The 20,575-nt window shown below is 48.3% G+C and overlaps 1 protein-coding gene across 3 annotated transcripts in view; it reads right to left on the reverse strand.

Annotated features, from left to right (window-relative positions):
* Positions 1-20,575, reverse strand: part of LOC146813709 (uncharacterized) — a 248,540-nt gene that overhangs the window by 86,852 nt on the left and 141,113 nt on the right. For all 3 annotated transcript variants that reach the window (XM_085610204.1, XM_085610202.1, XM_085610203.1), the window contains 2 exons: positions 18,642-18,848; positions 16,709-16,864 (listed from right to left, as the gene is read on the reverse strand). In XM_085610204.1, the coding sequence (XP_085466330.1) occupies positions 16,709-16,864; positions 18,642-18,848 (363 nt within the window). The remainder of the gene's footprint in view (positions 1-16,708; positions 16,865-18,641; positions 18,849-20,575) is intronic.

The raw sequence follows: 20,575 nt of genomic DNA on the forward strand, positions 1-20,575 counted from the left end.
GGCCCGTGCTTCTGAACCCTGCATCGGTGCATCCTGCTTCCATGCCTGATGATTGTGAGAGGCCCATGCTTCTGAACCCTGCATCGGTGCATCCTTCTTCCATGCCCGATGATTATGAGAGGCCCATTCTTCTGAACCCTGCATCGGTGCATGCTGCTTCCATGCCTAATGATTGTGAGAGGCCCGTGCTTCTGAACCCTGCATCGGTGCATCATGCTTCCATGTCCAAAGATTGTGAGAGGCCCATGCTTCTGAACCCAGCCTCGGTGCATCCTGCTTCCATGCCTGATTATTGTGAGAGGCCCATGCTTCTGAACCCTGCATCGGTGCATCATGCTTCCATGTCCAAAGATTGTGAGAGGCCCGTGCTTCTGAACCCTGCCTCGGTGCATCCTGCTTCCATGCCTGATGATTGTGAGAGGCCCATGCTTCTGAACCCTGCATCGGTGCATCCTGCTTCCATGTCCAAAGATTGTGAGAGGCCCGTGCTTCTGAACCCTGCATCGGTGCATCCTGCTTCCATGCCTGATGATTGTGAGAGGCCCCTGCGCCTGACCCCTGCATCGTCGCATGCTGCTTCCATGCCCGATGATTGCGAGAGGCCCATGCTTCTGAACCCTGCACCGGTGCATCATGCTTCCATGTCCAAAGATTGTGAGAGGCCCGTGCTTCTGAACCCTGCCTCGGTGCATGCTGCTTCCATGCCCAGTGATTGCGAGAGGCCCGTGCTTCTGAACCCTGCATCAGTGCATCATGCTTCCATGCCCAGTGTTTGAGAGAGGCCCATGCTTCTGAACCCTGCATCGGTGCATCCTGCTTCCATGCCCAGTGTTTGAGAGAGGCCCATGCTTCTGAACCCTGCCTCGGTGCATCCTGCTTCCATGTCCAAAGATTGTGAGAGGCCCATGCTTCTGAACCCTGCATCGGTGCATGCTGCTTCCCTGCCCAATGATTGTGAGAGGCCCATGCTTCTGAACCCTGCCTCGGTGCATCCTGCTTCCCTGCCCAATGATTGTGAGAGGCCCATGCTTCTGAACCCTGCATCGGTGCATGCTGCTTCCATGCCCGATGATTGTGAGAGGCCCATGCTTCTGAACCCTGCATCGGTGCATGCTGCTTCCATGTCCGATGATTGTGAGAGGCCCATGCTTCTGAACCCTGCATTGGTGCATCCTGCTTCCATGCCAATGATTGCAAGAGGCCCGTGCTTCTGAACCCTGCATCGGTGCATCATGCTTCCATGTCCAAAGATTGTGAGAGGCCCGTGCTTCTGAACCCTGCATCGGTGCATCCTGCTTCCATGCCTGATGATTGTGAGCAGCCCATGCTTCTGAACCCTACATCGGTGCATGCTGCTCCAATGCCCAGTGATTGCGAGAGGCCCATGCTTCTGAACCCTGCCTTGGAGCATGCTGCTTCCATGCCCGATGATTGTGAGAGGCCCATGCTTCTGAACCCTGCATCGGTGCATCCTGCTTCCATGCCCAGTGGTTGCGAGAGGCCCGTGCTTCTGAACCCTGCATCGGTGCATCCTGCTTCCATGCCCAGTGTTTGTGAGAGGCCCGTGCTTCTGAACCCTGCCTCGGTGCATGCTGCTTCCATGCCCAGTGATTGCGAGAGGCCCGTGCTTCTGAACCCTGCCTCGGTGCATCCTGCTTCCCTGCCTGATGATTGTGAGAGGCCCCTGCGCCTGACCCCTGCATCGTCGCATACTGCTTCCATGCCCAGTGTTTGTGAGAGGCCCATGCTTCTGAACCCTGCCTCGGTGCATGCTGCTTCCATGTCCAATGATTGTGAGAGGCCCGTGCTTCTGAACCCAGCATCGGTGCACCCTGCTTCCATGCCCGATGATTGTGAGAGGCCCGTGCTTCTGAACCCAGCAGCTCCACATAATGTTTCAGAGGCCGATGACCTGTGCGACCTGTGTACCTGCCCATCAAGCATTGCACTGTACAGTCAAGCATCTGACACCTGTGTGCTCCGGTGTGCCCTGCCTTTGGGCACCGCCCTACTTCAAGCAATGCTTGAATCTATAGGAAACGCCAGTTCCTCGCGTTGGACTCCATTTCTGAGAGGTAGCATTGTACTTCTTTGGAATGTCATGCCAGTGGTATGCACGAGTACTTGTGATACTCTGAGGAGACCCAGCAGATGTCTGTGTACAATGTAGGATGTGAGAAAGAAGCGTCCACAGCCTCTGGCAACCAAATCTGTCACCATGAATTCTCGCCGCTAGATGGCGAGCGAAGACCAGGTATTGTACACTGTGAAAGCAGTACCGCTTAGGCGAGGGCGGGGGAGGGTTTCTCTAGTTTGAGCACAGCACGGGTGATACCCAGCCTCTCAGTCCATCGTCTGTCGTCTCCTCGCAAAAGCTAAACCAGTGAAAAAAGAGTGAAAAAGGTAGAAAGCCCAGGAGAAAACTCACAAGAGTCCGCCCAGGATCACACACAGCATCCTGCAACCAAATCACAGATGAAAGGCCTTCACAACCAGCGCTTGAAATGGAAGTGCAGGTACCCTTTTCAGAGCACCTGCTTGTTTCTGGGAAGTACAGGTACTCGCCAATGAAAAGTGTGACCTCAGTCTTGAGAAGTGCAGGTACTCGCCAATGAAAAGTGTGACCTCAGTCTTGAGAAGTACAGGTACTCGCCAATGAAAAGTGTGACCTCAGTCTTGAGAAGTGCAGGTACTCGCCAATGAAAAGTGTGACCTCAGTCTTGAGAAGTACAGGTACTCGCCAATGAAAAGTGTGACCTCAGTCTTGAGAAGTGCAGGTACTCGCCAATGAAAAGTGTGACGTCAGTCTTGAGAAGTGCCGGTACTCGCCAATGAAAAGTGTGACGTCAGTCTTGAGAAGTGCCGGTTCTCACCAATGAAAAGTGTGACGTCAGTCTTGAGAAGTCAATACTATTGGGTGTAAAAGGTAATAGCGCTCATATGGTAATCACCTATTATTGTTCTACTATATCCAACATTTCTGGTGCCTGTACTCGGGTTCGTTTACGTGAAGACACGAATAGGTGTCTTGATATTTCAATTGGATTATAGTAAACATTGGAACGCTACGAGTGGGACGCCACAGTAATAAAACATACAAAGATTTGGAAAGGATAAGCTTAGGTTGTTTTTATGGAAAGAAACGTTGTTAATTCTGGAAGAAATTTCAATGGTGGATGCCACACGGATGGATACTGAATGGCTGATTATTGGTCTTGCTTAAAGCCGGAACATTGTTAATTCTGGAAGAAGATTTAGAGGGAGGATACTACATGGATGGATACTTTCAGAGACAAGCGCTTGAGAAATCAAAGCCCTGAAGAAGCCGTTGGTTTTATCCCGACCACGGCGAAACGCGTTGGCATAAGGGATTGGAATTAACGAAATTAAAAGAAGACGATCATTAGAATTTAATTGAATTGTGTTTGGACTGGTGTTTTGCTTGCATTGCTAAAAGCGTTGTATAAGCTGTGTGCTCCGAAAAGTCTGTATAAAAGTCTTGAGAAGTGCAGGTACTCGCCAATGAAAAGTATGAGGTCAGTCTTGAGAAGTGCAGGCACTCTCCTTGTCAAAATAAGAAAGTGCCTGTCCCGGCCCATCTACAGCACTGAATTCAGAAGTGTAACAAGTATTGGCAAAGCCAATAGGTCTCGCCTTTCAAATGCTTTACCTGACCTTTTGCCTTTGCCATTGTTTTTTTGCCGATACTCTTCCAGATCAACCAAAATTTAAAAATGCTTTTTGCCAATGTGGAACAGTTTCAGCAAAAACAAAACACATATGGCCACTGCAAGTGTTTGCAAAACATCTGAAGCAACTGTGTTTCAAAATTACATGTAGGTGATAGCGACTATTTGAATAGTGTACACCAGAAATTGATTCCCCTGTAGACAGGGCTGGCTTTAGGGTGGTGCGACCGGTGCTGCCGCACTGGGTGTTGACCTGGGGAGGGGGCGCTGACCTCAGGGGTGGTGGGGCGTTTAGCAATAACTTACGATTTAAAAGCAGCTGCTGCATATTTCCTGTGAGTCCTGGTCTCAGGCAGCAGGTAAAATGTCAAGATAACTGGTGATTAATGCTCCTGCTAGAGAGGTCAGACTTTGTCTAGCGGCAGTCTTGACTCACCATAAAGTAGCGCAGAGGGTTTATAAGCCTGGTGCAAAGAACAGACCTGTATTTTATGTGGCTCTGAAATGTATTTGAGAGAGCGGCTATGGAGAGACGAGGGGCACTTTTGCAGGGTGGTACTGAGGGAATCCGAGGAGGAGGTCATAAGGGGAAGGGGGTGCCAAAAATGTTTGTCGCACCTGCCGCCACCAGCGCTAAAGCCGGCCCTGCCTGTAGATATACAGGTGATTTGCACACGATTTCACTTGTAAAAAAAATTCAGTCAGTCTGTGACAGTAAACGACACAGAAGGAACAAGGTGCAGTGCTTGTCAGGGTGCCAAGGCGAATGACTTCAGCCACAGAGCTCTAAAGTTCATGCAATGTGAGGCTTGGTGCTTGCTGTCTCTGCCCCTACTTCTCACCCTTTCAGAAGAAAATGGGCTGAATACTGCACGCTTTCTAGTAAAAAAAAAAAACATTGGTGAAGCCAATAGATATGGCGTTGGCATGTTGGTTCGGTGGTTACATATTTTTTTGCAAGCATATGCCAGAAAAAAACATACTACTACCTATACATGGGGATTATATGCTTCCAATAAAAAGTGCGAAACTAAAAAAAATGACAATCACTTATTATTTTATTAGAGGAGATTGGGTATTGGGAGAGATTTAGAAACCTTTTTAAGTTCACAGAAAAATAAGATTCTTATTGGTGCAAAGTAAGTATACTAATTGGTTTGAATTATTGTAATCTGTAAAAATAGCATAAACACACAAGGATTACCAAACATTTAAAAAAATTTATCAAGAATGGAAAGAAGAACCATTGACAAAATAAATGATTCACTCACCAGACCTGCCACTAAAGTGTACTTCTTTTTAGACACATGTGATGAGGCACAATTCCCACAGGGCATGAGAACCAATGACTGAAGTTGACTGACGCATTTGCAGTTGTTCTTGGTAGCAAGGACCCGGTGCCTGCCCTGCACCCCTGGCTCTCTCTGTGCTGCAGCCACACACCCTAGGAAGGGCAGTCCTCCCATGCAGAGCCCAGCCAATGAACCTTACCCACTCATTGTCCTTGTGAGTATCCAGAGGTGGAAAAGAGAAATCCGGCCCCAACTGTTCTACAGGAGATGGAGCAGCTATGTCCAGGCCCAGCAACTTCATCCAAACTGACATTTGGAGGAGGCAGAAACCCAGGGGCACTGGTTACTCAAAAGATGCCAAGAACGTGGTAGAAAGTAATGGAGCTGCTTGAAGGGCGCAGCTGACACTACCTGAATTCAGAATTGTAACCGCAGATCACAAGGAGGTCAGTAGCGTCGCTCAGCTCGTTGACCAATCTTGGTATTAAAATGAGCAACAAATGGAAACCTTGGTGCACTTCTCCCTCGGAGGCGGCAACTGGTATCAGCAAAAGGCTTAAGGGGGCAGAACCACAGGTGAAGCTGGGATACGAACCCAGCTCCGTATCCAAAATGATCCATCCCGCCATGCCTTTCTTATAAGCCACCCCGTACTATTAACATGTATGAAAGTTTTAATTGTGTGTATTTTTCTTTTGTTCCTAGTGGCTCAGGTTGGAAGTGTTTAGAAACAGGATACCTAACAGCGCTATAAATTGCGGCCACTTGAGCGTACAACAGAAGCTGGAAGGAGTGGCGCTTATGGCTTCCTCCTCTGGTTGTATGTATTGTTTCTTCTTTGACCCTCATAAAAAGCTAATTTGTTCAATGTATTTTGAAGACCCGCCCATTTTTAGCTTTTTGTGTGCTGAGTGGCAGCATGTAAAAGGCTTTTACTTTCTGAGTCATATGTTTAATCGAATGATTTCTGCACTTCACGTCATATCAAAGCATGACATGGTGCACAGACCTCTTTCTGTAGGTCCAAAGAGGCGGCACCGCCTCTTCACACCACCCAAAATATTATTCCATAGCACTATCACCGTCAACAAAGTGCCTGAGCCGGGATTGGTAAATGTGCTCTGCAGTGGTAACTAGCTCTTAGGTTTTAACGTGATTTACTGAGCTGGGAGGCCGATGCCGAGATGTGTCACTTGTAGGTCACAGGGTCGGCTCTGCAGATTAAAAAATAACGCACAGTACTACGAACAACAAAAATGTTACACCAAACTGAAAACTGAACTTGAAACCAAACTGAAAACTAACTTGAAATTCCAACTCCTTTAACGTGGTTTATGGCGACCTACTGGGGTTTCGGCTCGGCCGGGATCCGGTTGCTCTGCTTTGCAGACAACAATAACAAAGCGACGGACGGGTCCCAGAGCTGAATAGGCATGGATAAAAGCATAGTCATGTCAATGGATTTAAATGAATAAAAAAAATAAAAAACACTAACTGAAAGTCTGCGCTTTTGTTTCTATGACTATCCGCAACCAAAAATGATCACGCACCCAGAAAAGGGAGAGGAGGTAGAACGAGGGAGGTGGTGAACTAGGACAACGGGAGGGGGCGAGAGCAAATGCAAGGACAACGGGTAGCCTCGAAGATAGCCGCAGATCCTAGAAATCCATAGAGGGAAGGAGAGGGCTGAGGGAAGTGAGAAACAGCACAGGACAATTCTATGCCAAAAAACAACAAGCACGGCCTTAATCACCCTGAAAGGGAAAAAAAAGCCAGGGCCAGCGAAAGCGCCATCTGTTTCCAATTAACCCAAACGCGAGACACGGGCGCAATAATTGGAAACAGATGGCGCTGATGCTCGCTCTCGCAAGCTGTAGTCCGGGGTGGATGCAAAGGTGGGACATGCACCCGCCTTTGCCCAATTGCGTGCTGTCTTTCTTAGAAAGACGCACGCAAAGACCAATAGCGTGTGAGCAAAAAAAAAAACACCCGCACGAGCGTGTGGTCCGAGTTGGAAGTCCTTACAATAAGCCTCGCAGAGTAGCGAATGCGCGCTGGCTCAGGCGAGACCTAAAAAAGGACAATAAATGTTTTCAGCGTTTATGAAAACGATGACAATCCCTTTTTAGGAGGTTTCGTGGCCCTGTAGGGAGATAGCTGTGGTACAGTAACACTCTTCCAACTCAGGGTGCTAGCATCTTCTGCTACTCGGGCTGGAGAGGGTGCTCGAATATATAAATCAATTTAAGCCATCTCCAGGCAAAGTGGCAAATACACCCTGCACCAGGACAAAAGAAACCCCTCACATACTTTACTTGGGGATGTAGAGTTGTGGGCCCTAGGGCCACGTGCTACTTTAAAGAGTGACAGGGACACCGTGGGAATGCTGGTTAACTGGCCACGAATGAGCATGTGCACCCGGGTCCTTTTATTTTCTGGTCCACCTCACTCGTGACGCATGTGTTGGATGGGTGTGGGGTGTGAGTGTGTCCAGATCTCGAGGGAGTGTTTGGTAAAACTAGTGCCTGCTGAGACACTAGAACACGTCCAGTACGACACTACAGGGGGGTCGGTGAACACTGACGCTCTTGTGTCGGTCATGACTGGGACAAGGTGCAGTGCAGAGGGTGCTCTGAAAATGCAGCCTCGCCTGAATCGAGGCGGTAACACAATAGCTGAGATAAGTTTTAATAAGAGGTGGCAGGCGCTTCCTACACTCACCTGCCACAGTTTTCAGCCTCTTCACCTGTGAAATGGCAGCACTAGATTTGCCCGTTTTAAGCGCATGCGCTGTGAAGGCAGTAGGCTCGAAATGGAAGCAAGGAGAGCCCTGAACTTTCAGACCTGTGCTGTACTTTTCAGTAGGCTACTGAGCAGTGTGGTAGCCCCATGGAACATTGAAGCTGTACTCTGGGGCCTCCAGTCTCCAGGGATTTGCCTCAGTCAGTCCCTTATGAAGCAAGGGTCGCAAGCAACCATCCATGGGTCCCAAGCAACCATTCAACAGTGGCAAGCAGCCATCCAGGAGTCGCAAGCAAACATCCAGGGGTCTCAAGCAGCCATCCAGGGGTCCCAAGAAGCCATCAAAGAGTCGCAAGCAGCCATCCAGGGGTCGCAAGTAGCCATCCAGGGGTCGCAAGCAACCATTCAGGGGTCACGAGCAGCCATCCTGGGGGTCGCAAGAAACCATCCAGGGGTCCCAAGAAACCATCCAGGGGTCGCAAGCAGCCATCAAGGGGTCCCAAGCAACCATCCAGGAGTCGCAAGCAACCATCCAGGAGTCCCAAGCAACCATCCAGGGGTCGCAAGCAGCCATCCAGGGGTCCCAAGCAACCATCCAGGGGTCGCAAGCAGTCTCCATTCCATAAGGAGGAATTCTCTCTCCTGCTGTCGCCCTCACCCATACCCCGGTACCACTGATTTTCTTACCATTACCTGCCACATCTTAGGAACTGCATACTAATTCTGGTTCTCTGTCTTTTGGGCACGTATGCTGAACCTTAATAATTAAACAATTTATTATTTAAAAGCCCACTATTCCCCTTTTTTTAATAGGTCGCAAGCAACCACCCAGGGGTCGCAAGCAGCCATCTAGGGGTCGCAACAAACCATCCAAGAGTCGCATGCAGCCCTCCAGGGGACCCAAGCAACCATCCAGGGGTCGCGAGCAGCCATCCAGGGGTCTCAAGCAGCCATCCAGGGGTCGCAATCAACCTACCAGGGGTCGCAAGCAGCCATCCAGGGGTCGCAAGCAGCCATCCAGAGGTCGCAGGCAGCCATCCAGGGGTCGCAAGCAACCACCCAGGGGTCGCAAGCAACCATCCAGGGGTCGCAGGCAGCCATCCAGGGGTCGCAAGCAACCATCCAGGGGTCGAGGCTGAAGACCAGAGAGTGCACATACCTCTGGCCACCCCTAAAGGATGTCCATACTAACAGACACTCTCTGCTCTTCACATTTTAGGACAGATGCGGTGCAGTGTGGCTAAAGTATGAAAAAGAAGGCTTTGGTGCAAGCGCCTCATCATTTTGTAAGTGCACACACCACACACATGTGCCTGCAAAATAATGCAGGTGTTTATTTTTTCAAGTTTCTAATCCGAGTTGGATCAGTAAGCATAAACAAAAAAAAATCATGCAAGATTATTTTTTTAAGTGAGTGAGGTTGGTAACGGAGCAATGGGGGGGGGCAAAGCAACATGAGGGCTGGAGGGAGGGACAGGCAACCAACACAAAACATCAGTGGAGGTGGCAACACGGAGGGTGTGGGGAGGCAAAGGTGAGAAGCAAACTGGCAAACAACAACAGGGAAGTGTGTGGGGAGCAGCCCTCGGGTAACAGAGAGCTACATGAAGTTCATGGGGACAGAAGTACAGGAGGGTGACATTTCAGAACACATGCAAAAACAGAAAAAAGTAGAGCACGGAAAGCAAGCAGTGGAAGCAGAGCTAAGAAAAAAAAGCTACGGTAAAGAGGTAATGCTCCTTGGGAGGGACAACCACAAGATTGACAAGCTGAGACACGAATAAGAAGCAGGCAAATGAGAGTGACAGGAAAGCCAAACAATTGTAAGCACTAGGCAGGCTGCAAGCCCTCCTGTTTACTTGTAAGCCACAATATGCCTCGCAGCAGACAGTGCACATGCTGTCTCGTAGGCGCGACCTAAAAAGAGCGGCACTTGCTGTTGGTGGTCATCTGGGCCCAGGCTACGGTATTTCTCCTCTCCATGAACAGCCCTCGCAGATTGTCCAGGCTCCCGGCTCTCTGCATGACAGATTTGTATAGAAACTGCCCAATTAACAATAATTTGCAATGTCTGCGTTCACGGCCCGGCTTGGACCGCCAGCAGTACTGGAGGATGCGGACTCACAGGCGGACTAACAGCTTGTGGCTAGGAAAGAAGAAGGCATGGTAGCCTCATTGGTTTTGCCAAAGGGGCCCGCATCAAGGTGGCCCGATGGGCTGCAAGACTGGTGGTTGCTCAGCGAGAAAACATTTGCGATTCATGTTCAATCTAAGCGGTGAGCTGTTGCACACTCCTAAACCCAACTCAGAGGGCTTGCACTAGACACAGGACCGGGAGCCCAAAAAAACCCTCTCAACTATGTAACCGGGCAAGTGTGTTTTTGAAGTTCAGAAGAAGGAAGCAGATAATGCAACACTGGTCAAATGGTCCACAATACTCATGATTTAGTGAACTGTAAACTGCAGCGCTGTAGACGACTCTGGAAGGGTAACTCCGAAGGTGTATGCAAGGGTTACGTTAGAGTTTCTTTAGAAAATTGGCATTGGGAGTTTTAAAGGCTGCCTTTCTGTACTGCTTGACGGACCTCATTTCACTGAGGGTTTACGTGCCCAGTTAATAAGTTAACGGCAGGTAGTTCTTCACGCACATTGAAAGCCACATGGCTTTGTTTAGTGGGAAATCAGCCTGAAGCTAATATGTTCCAGCAACCTCTGTGCTGTGCGGTCGTAAAACGCATTTGGTGGTTCATGGGGGCTCGCCCTGCCGATGCGAGCAGTGCTCGGAGCCTTTCTCCAGCTGGCAGAGAGGCTCCATAAATGATGTAAAGGGCTCCGGGGTACACTGTCCCTCCGCAAGGATAATCCGAGAGGAGAAGGGAAGTAGCAGAAAATATTAGGTGTTGCCAAGATGGAGGGCGTAGGGGGCAGCAATATGAAGGAGAATGCCGATTCTCCAATTAACATACAGAGAGAATCTTGATTTCATTAAAGACAACGGAGGCTGACATTATGGAATAACTTTTATTGCTGCCCACACATGCAGCCCTTTAAAGAACATATTATATCATAAACTAAACATTCCATAGAACATAATAAATGAAATCAGTACACGGGGGAGAGAGCTGGAAACACATGCACTCTCATGGAGTGTTTAACCAAAAAGAAAAAAGTAGTTACCTAAAATGTAAACAGTGGAAGGATACAAGTTAGCCAAACAAAAGGACAGGAAAGGGGATAAGCTCCAGGGGAGTGATGAACACAAGATGGGACAAGGAAAGCCATCAAGTAAGAAGCAAGGAAATGGAAGTGGCAATAGAGCCAACCAATGGTAAGCAATGGGCGGACTTTAAGCCCACTGTAAGATCTTGGTGAGCTGACAATAGGCGTTTTTCAGCCTGCCGCGCTGTCTGGAAGGCTCGACCTAAAAAGGACTGTTGTCAAATCAGCTTGTGTCTAGCATCGAGTTTGTCACCAGCACTTTCCTTCTTTGCTCTGGAAATATCTAGCACTTTCACACAAACTCTGAACATCCCCGAAATTACTCTTTAAATCACATTAAGTGAAGGAATCTACATGAAGTGCTAGGTGGTGTGCAGTTCTGTCTCATCTCTGGCATACTTCTTTTTCATCTCACCACAGACTCTGCTTTAGCCACTAGGGGTCACTGCCGCTCATACCCAGGTGGGGCTAGGGCATGATGGTAGCCGCCATCTTGAAAGGTAATGGAGGCCAAGGCGATGCTGTCATTCAACTTTGCCGCCATCGGTTCTGCCTCAGACCGCCAGGAAGCATTGAGACCCCTGCTCAGATCTACTGGCACTGAGATAGATGAAACACAACTGATCACAGACAGGAGGGGTGAGTTATGAGGGAATACTCACTCACACTGAATACAACAGATCTGTGCTCTCACAGACATGGTATGAAAGTGTGAGTGAGTACAGATAGAACACCACAGTTCTGGGCACTTGCATACAAGAGGCGTGCATGGGTGAGTAATGCTCTTATTGGCAGTATGTATGTGAGTAAACACGCACACTGTGCTCAGCAGATATGTATGCAAGTACTCTCACTATATCCTACAAATATTTACAGATTGATAGTGTGTATGTGAGTATTTACATTATACTCAGCAGATACTAACAGACTGCTGAGAGGATATGGTCAAACGGCTGGAGCGGTCGACCTCCAAGCTGGGGAACCGGGTTCGAGTATCAGCACAGACACTCTGTGATTCTGGACAAATCAATTATTTATCCCGTGCCTAACAAAAAATTAACGTTAACGTCTGTAATGCAACTGGTGCTCATGTAAAGCGCTTTGATACCTTCGGGTCAAGTTTGCATTATGTAAAACTCCAAAAAACGAAAAACTGGTAGCCAGTAGACGAGTGAGTGCTTACAGTGTACTCAGCAGATACTTATTGGTAATATGTATGCAAGCACTATGCTCAGCAATATTCACAGATTGATAGAGTGTATGTGAGTATTCAGACTGTACTCTGCAGATACTAACAGACTGGTAGAGTGTATGTGAGTGAGTGTTCTCGCTGTACTCAGCAGATACTCTTATGAATGAGTACTCATACTGTACTCATCAGATACTCCTCACAGACTGGTAATGTGCATATGAGAGAGTACTCACAGCATACTCATCAGATACTCCTCACAGACTGGTAATGTGCATGTGAGCGAGTACTCACAGTGCACTCATCAGATACTCCTCACAGATTGGTAATGTGCATGTGAGAAAGTACTCACACTGTACTCAGTAGGCACTCCTCACAGAGTGGTAATGTGCATATGACTGGATACTCACACTGCACTCATTAGATCCTCCTCACTGACTGGTAACGTGCATACGAGAGAGCACTCACAGCACACACATCAGATACTCCTCACAGACTGGTAATGGGCATGTGAGCAAGTACTCAAACCGTACTTGGCAGGTACTCCTCACTGACTGGTAATAGGCAAGTGAGCAAGTACTCACAACATACTCGGCAGGTACTCCTCACTGACTGGTAAGGTACTCCTCACAGACTGGTAATGTGCTTGTGAGTGAGTACTCGCAGCATACTCAGCAGGTACTCCTCCCAGACTGGTAATGTGCATGGGAGTGAGTACTTGCAGCATACTCAGCAGGTACTCCTCACAGACTGGTAATGTGCATGTGAGGGAGTACTGACAGCATACTCAGCTGGTACTCCTCACAGACTGGTAATGTGCATGTGAGTGAGTACTCACAGCGTACTCAGCAGGTACTCCTCACAGACTGGTAAGGTACTCCTCACAGACTGGATAATGTACATGTGAGTGAGTACTCACAGCGTATTCAGCAGGTGCTCCTCACAGACTGGTAATGTGCATGGGAGTGAGTACTTGCAATATACTCAGCAGGTACTCCTCACAGACTGGTAATGTGCATGTGACTGAGTACTCACAGCGTATTCAGCAGGTGCTCCTCACAGACTGGTAATGTGCATGTGACTGAGTACTCACAGCGTATTCAGCAGGTGCTCCTCACAGACTGGTAATGTGCATGGGAGTGAGTACTTGCAATATACTCAGCAGGTACTCCTCACAGACTGGTAATGTGCATGTGAGTGAGTTCTCACAGCGTACTCAGCAGGTACTCCTCACAGACTGGTAATGTGCATGTGAGTGAGTACTCGCAGTGTACTCAGCATGTACTCCTCACAGACTGGTAATGTGCATGTGAGTGAATACTCTCAGTGTACTCAGCAGGTACTCCTCACAGATTGGTAGTGAGTATGAGAGAGAGTGATATTGCTGCATTCGTCAGGTACTCTCACGCAGGGTGCGCCCGAGCGAGCCCTCACTCTATACTCTGCACTAGTGTGCACGTTTGTGAATATGCACACGTGTGTGATACACGCTCGCAGCCTGGCTTGCAGTAAGGACAGTGTACGTGGCATGGACTTTGATCCGCGCAGAGCCTGCGTGAGGTTTTAAAATGAGTTCATAGACTTGGCTTGCTTGGCTTGAATCCCCTGAAGCCAGACCCTCGGCCTGCCAGTGACGTCACTGGCTGCAAACACGGACATGTGTTGTGCATATGTCGATGTCTCACTCACAAGAATACATGCAGCAGTGGTGCGCACCGCACCCAGGCCCTGGCCCACAGCATCAATGTTATTACCAAACACTTTAAAAGGCTCTGGAGTTCAGGAGCCGCAGTAATGGCCCTGCCTTTACCAGTACTGGGCCAGTACTGGACCCCACACACACCACTGGACCCCAAACACAGCTCCGCTAATGCGCCTCAGTCCAGGCTGGAGTTACAGTCCAGCCAGTACCAGTACTGTGCCAGTACTGGACCCCACACACAGCTCTGCCAACGCCCCTCAGTCCTGGCAAATGGCCGCTATGCCACAGTTAGAGCCGTGCCTGCTGTGTCAGTGCTGGACCTCACACACAGCTCAGCCAATGCCCCTCAGCCCAGGCCCTAGGAATGCAAGCTGTGTGTGGTGGTGTTTGGGTGTCTGTTTCACCTGGAGTCAGCTACACTCATGCATTTGCCTGGACTCTAAAAGTTTTCTTTCCAGCAGCCCGTCTGCTCCCACACGCCACAGGTTGGGGTCTGGAGGGGACGGGGGCGAATAGAAGAATAAACACGTTTTGAGTCCCAGTGGCTCAAGAATGAGGGAAGTAAGACACAAGTCCTAAAAAAAGTAGTGGGGGGGGACTCTCCAAGTTAGGTAGTATCACAGGAAGTGACATCACAGTGCATGGCATTGCAGGAACTGACATCACAGGAACTGACATCACAGGAAGTAACGTCACTGCGCGTGACAGGTTCCTTTACCCAAGGATTGACAAACTACTTCTACCGCCAGCCTAACCAGGCGTAATATTCCACGTGCAGCACATTTCCATGTAGATGTGATCGCTTTAGCTGCCTGGTGTCTAGCACATTTGATGGAAAGATCTGTTTTTGTAAAGTAGCATACAGGGTTAATGCACCTCCTGCAAAGCACATCGTGTAACATGCAGATGGCAGATTTTATTTTATGTAGATAGGTAAGTAAGTGGGTTACTGCTTTGATCACAGAGATCCTTTTGTTACACGCAGTCGCATTGTAATCCTTCTAGTACAGCAGAGTGAGCTCTGAGGAATGATATGTGACTCCCCCACCCGGTAACCCTCACTGTCTTATGGAACACACCCTGTGCAATGATTCACAAACGTGTGTGATTTATTGTCAATATAATGTGTGTGCTTGCTGTAATGTGATCTGACACCCTATATTGAGATGAACAGCGCCATAAAACAAATAAAAAATACTGGTGTTTAAATTGTTATTTTGCACTGGAACAGAGTAACACATCTGACGTTCTTACAGGGCATGAAGATCTATTATATACGGGGGTCCCAACAATGTCAAAATCCTGCCTCTCTTATGCACCTTTGAAGGGTTAACAAGCTGCGGCTTTTGTTTCCCTTCCTCTGCACTTACATCTAGGTGTGAGGGTACAGGCAGGCCCCAGCCTGGATACTCGGACAAAAGAAGGCCAAATCGGCCTTTGTTGTGCACCTCGCTGCTCGGAAGAAAAGCAGATGACGCGCAGGCGCTGCTAAATGTATCCCGGCGTTTCAAAATTACACCGGGACGGGACGTGTTCAGCATATTTTAGAGTGGGGCTCAACTTCTTGGCAGGGTAGACGGCGTCCACCCTGTGAAAAGAGGGGCTGGAAGGCGTCCACCCGCGTGTACCCCCGACTCGAGCCCTGGAAGTAGCTAGTGTCCGGTCCCACTAACGTTGTTGTCCACACCCTCCTCGCCATATTCTGGGGTCGTTGCCTGATGTCATGAGGCACCCAAGCACAACATACTGTTCGACGCACAGCACCACAAGGTGGAGACACTCCCGCTGACGTAATATTGTTCTTTGTAAACATCTGTGTGCAGCCAAGTTCAGATTACATAAAATGCTTTTCCTAAAATGAAAACAGCCCAGGGTTCTCTTTGCTCTCTCCGTCTCATTATGCAGCAGGTGCACTGACCCACTAAGCTATCTTCCTGGCATTGGAATTTGTGATCTGGAGGTTACAGAAGATTGCAGCAGCCCCTCAACCTCCTTAGCGGTTCTATTGGGATTGAAGCTTGTAATGTGCGTTTGTCAAGTGCAGCAAGAGCTTTAACCCACCGAGCAACATCACTACCCTTGAAACCAGTGACCTGCTGATTGCACACAGATGGAAGCAGCAGCCCCCAACACCCTGAACTATCACTTTAGGGGTAGATACTGCAATCTGCAGGGGGCACCGTTTTTTAGCTGGGTACAATGTGCTGATTATTGGAAAAGTTAGACTCACAGCCCCCACTCTCACTAGGTAAGATACACACCTAGACACCCCAAGCTTTCTTGTGGAAATGCTGCCATGACATTCGGTGGCCCCCACCCCACTCAGTTTCATATTCTTTTCAAACTGTGAGTCCCATAAACAGCTTTGCCAGCGCACCAGGATACTGTCCTGAAACAGTCCCTGTATTCTCATATTATGACCGACACGTTCTGCCCAATCAGACGTCATGAACGACAGACCTCCATCCCATTCAACTGCATCTTGGCCTATTTTCGAACCCCATGTGGCCCCCTCGCACTACTCCCACCAATTTTATGGTGTTGTAGCCACACACAGATCTCACACACCTAGTCACTAGCACCCCACAGCCACTCTATTGATCCTCTACAAAGCATAGATGCCTGAAGTGATTCCTTGACATAAATATTTCCCACCCCAAAATACTGCAGGGTTCACCTCCCCACGGCTGCTCATTAATTTACCAGACAGCATGTGTGACCTTCGCCTCTTCTCCTTCTCTCCGCTTTATTAACTAATCTCTATATTTCTCGAAGACAAATATCACTCAAAGAACCTACGCACTGAACACCTAAATAAATGGACTTTTCAACTCCCCCTCTGTCACCCCAACTCCAGGAGGTGTCTGAAGCTCACCTCCAACTCCTTCTGCTTGTCCTGCAGCCCTTGGAGCCCTTCCAAGCCCGGCTCACTCTTCACCGCAGCAAAGTCCCGCTCCGTTTCCACAATGTCCTGGCCGAGCACCGCCGCCAGGCTCTGAGCTGAGGATATCCTTCGGGACACGTCGGAGAGCTGAGGGGGACATGTGAGAAAACAAAGGGGGCGATTACCCATAGGGCGGTGTAGACAGCAGGCATCGCTACATGTCCATGTGGCCATCACACTCTTATGGAGATGATCCGGCAGGACAGTAGAGGCAACACTGACCATCTCCAACACACTCACCTGGTCTCAAAACCCCACTGCTCCCTTGCTAACCCTTCGGCTCCTCATGGTTACCCTTCAGATGGTGCCCGAGCACTCAGTCTCATTCCTGGTTCTACAGTCCCAGCGTGCCAGGATATATAGAGGAGCGCCGGAGGGTCTGATTTAGACCTTGGCGGAGGGGTTACTCCGTCACAACGGTGACAGATTTCCCGTCCGCCGAAATATAGATCGCATTATATCCTATAGGATTTATAATTCAGCAGATGGGATATCTGTCACCGTTGTGATGGAGTAACCCATCCGCCAAGTTCTAAATCAGTCCCTAAGTCCAATTTTATTTCTTGTACAAGGTTTAGTGATTGATTTCCCATTACAGCACCGGGTGATGCTTCCTGCTTGAGGTTGCACAAAGTATGGTAAATGTAGGCAAAGCAGTTATGACCAATGGGGAACCGTGTGTTCCTCAGAACCCGGGTAATAATCGATATCAGAATAAATGGTTCTACTAGAAAAACTTATAGATCTGCAGAAAACAATACAAAACATGGTCATTAATGACTTGTCATATGAAATCATCTGTAGCACACTGGAGAGATAGGCTAAAGGAAACAATTTTCTATAAGATTTATACCAAAGGACATACAAGGATACTCAAGGTGCTCCGTGCATATGTGCAAAAGTGCTAGTGCAATGCTTCAAATAGTATATAATACATAAACTAGAATGATTCCACAATTCAATACTCAATATAATTCTACAATTATTCTTGTGGAGCCTGGTCAGGGGCAAGAGTTCATTGAGAGCATATATTGATAAGGCTATGTACTCAGTTCAAAGGATATATAGTCCAGTTCAAACTCTCTGTGATTCAGAGTCAGAATTTGTCATCGACGTTTCGACCCACCAAAAGAAAGTGTAAGTTGTACATCAAAGAGTCTTCATCAGGACAAAACAAAGGAACGCCACAACTGTCTACATGATGACAGACAACGAAAAATGTAACAGGAAAGGCAATTCCCATATTCACAGAATACCACTAAATGGGATGAACTGTCATTTAAGAGCCCCCTGGGAAACCCTCTGGGCGCAATACCGAAACGATGCGCAGACAGGTACGTTGTTGTAATAGAAAATACCTTTAAATGGGGAACACATACTTATAATGGCCCCGTGCAATAACTATCTAGGCATATGTTAAGGGATGTGCAGGCAGAAGCTTGTGTGCACATATAAGCTGTCATATCCCACAAAAGAGCGGAAGAGAGCGGTCAGCTGCTCTCAAATGACCCCAGACGCGAATATCATTTGAGATAAGCTGCCTGCTTAGAGGTATTTTCAATTTTGTATTGTTTTCTGCAGATACACTAACTTTTTCTGATAGAACCATTTATTCGAATATCAATTTGTGGCAAAGAGCATCACTTTTTGTGTGGTAGGTATTAAGCTGCAGCTCGTGCTGTTGGCGGTGCAGACTTCAGATGTCACTGCATGATGGGCCTACAGGAGCTGCTACAAGGGACAGAACTTTAGCATCCCTGTTCAGTTATCCAGGGAGCCAGAACCACTCCATATTCCTCTGGGGGTAGCCCGCTTGGCCCTACTGTTCCAAAGTCATGCACCCCTGACCAGGTTATAAACATACGAGATGCACCAGGCTTCCGGTCTCCTTCTCGGCAGCCATGACTCTCTCACGCTCCTTGACGGCATCGTTCAGCATGTCCACCGCTTCCTGTAGCTCGTCCAGCGGGCTGGCCATCTCTTCCACGTTCTCACCAGTCACCTGCTTCTGCCCTTCCTTCGTCGGCGTGAGGCGCAAAGGCTCGCGGAAATCAAGCCTCCTCCTCACAGCCTGAAATAGAAATATTGCAATCAGAATCGTGCAGACCATTGGCCCTGCCCAGACCTCAGAGTCAAGGTGCTCTAGGTGGATCTTGTGGGATTCACAAGTCAGATATAGAGCCAGTGCTGGGAATCCCACAATGCAAAAAAGAGCACGGTGCCCACTGCCCAATCTGGCCCTCGCCCCGATTAATGGGGAGCCTATTAGGTTGGCAACATTGGGTAGGATGGTGGAGCACAGAGCTGGCTGTTCATGTCTGGTTTGGGAAGGGCCTGTTGTGCTTTCTTTTTAAGACACAGCTTGGGAAGATTCTGTGTGCGGCTATCTGTGCACCCCGAAAAATGCCCCCCCCCCGGCATCTGGGATATTTTGTCTACTAAGGTCTTACCTCTGGTTGCCCAACCTTGTCCTCTTTGGAGAGTCGAGGAACTCAATGGGTTCTTTAAGAAGGTGCAAGAGGGGGTAAGTTCAGGTACCATCCATGGAATGTCCTAGCTCCTCACCAAAGGTGCAACACAAGGTGACAAGGTAGTGGATTTGTTCGGGGCGAGTTGGGGGTGTTCATGTCAGAAGCTATCAAGTGCATGCTGGATACTAAAACTATTCTAAACATCCCAGACCCATGGGATCGCCAGTTACATTACAAGGAGCACCCTGTCCTTAATGTTTTCAAGATTCCCGACATTGCCCAGGGATACAGAAGAAGTCGATAGGTCTTTGATGAAAGTCTGCGCTAGCTAGGACAATGCCCATGACATATTGGTGGGGTGCGTGGACATTACTAAATTATATTCCTGAATGTATGACGTTACAACGCAAACATTTACAACGCATGCCTTTACAATGCAGTTTTTACATCACAACTTCCTTTACAACGCATGATTTTACAACGCATGCCATCACAACGCATTTTTAGAAACTACATTTACAACGCATTCCATTACAGTGCTTACAATTGCAACGCATTCCATTACAATGCATATTACTTTTAGGGCAACAGTGGGGTAAGTGTTGGATAGCGTAGGGGTAAAAATTACTATTCCTACTCCAGTGAGTGCAACAGTAGGGAAAATGTTGGATTGTGTAGGGTTAAAAATTACTATTCCTCATTACTTACCTTGTAATGCATTGTAATGACATGCGTTGTAGTGACATGTGTTGTAATGACATGCTTTGTAATGACATGCGTTGTAATGACATGCATGGTATTGCCTGTGCTGTAATGGTATGCGATGTAAAGGATGTTGCGTTGTAATGACTGCGTTGTAAAGGTAGTGCGTTGTAATGACTGCGTGATAAAGGTTGTTTCCCACTATTCCTGCCTCAAATTGTAGTCTTTTATGTGGGGCCTTCTCATGGTTTACTTTTGAGTGTACCTCCTTTATTAATGGCTGGTACATTTCTGGTGGGTTACATCAGACCAGCAAACCTATTAGGGACCCATCTGCTAATGGGCTTCTGTCTCGACGAGGGGTGCATGGCAGGCATTAAATTTAGCTTGAAGAGGTGTGATTTCACTTTACCTCTCGAACAGCTTCTCGCACCCACTTAGGCCACGTCTGAGACCCCCAAACGTCTTCCAACTCTGCCTTCTTCAAAAAGCAAGCAGGAGAGCAAACACCATGTCCATAGGACACCCACCACTCTTATTCTACAATCCCAGATGCAGTTGCAGGTTTTGGTGGTCAGCGGTGACCAAGATGGAGCAATTCCCTAATCTGCACCACCCTGTCATG

The sequence above is a fragment of the Triturus cristatus genome, chromosome 6 (assembly GCF_964204655.1).
Source record: "Triturus cristatus chromosome 6, aTriCri1.1, whole genome shotgun sequence".
Lineage (NCBI taxonomy): Eukaryota > Metazoa > Chordata > Amphibia > Caudata > Salamandridae > Triturus > Triturus cristatus.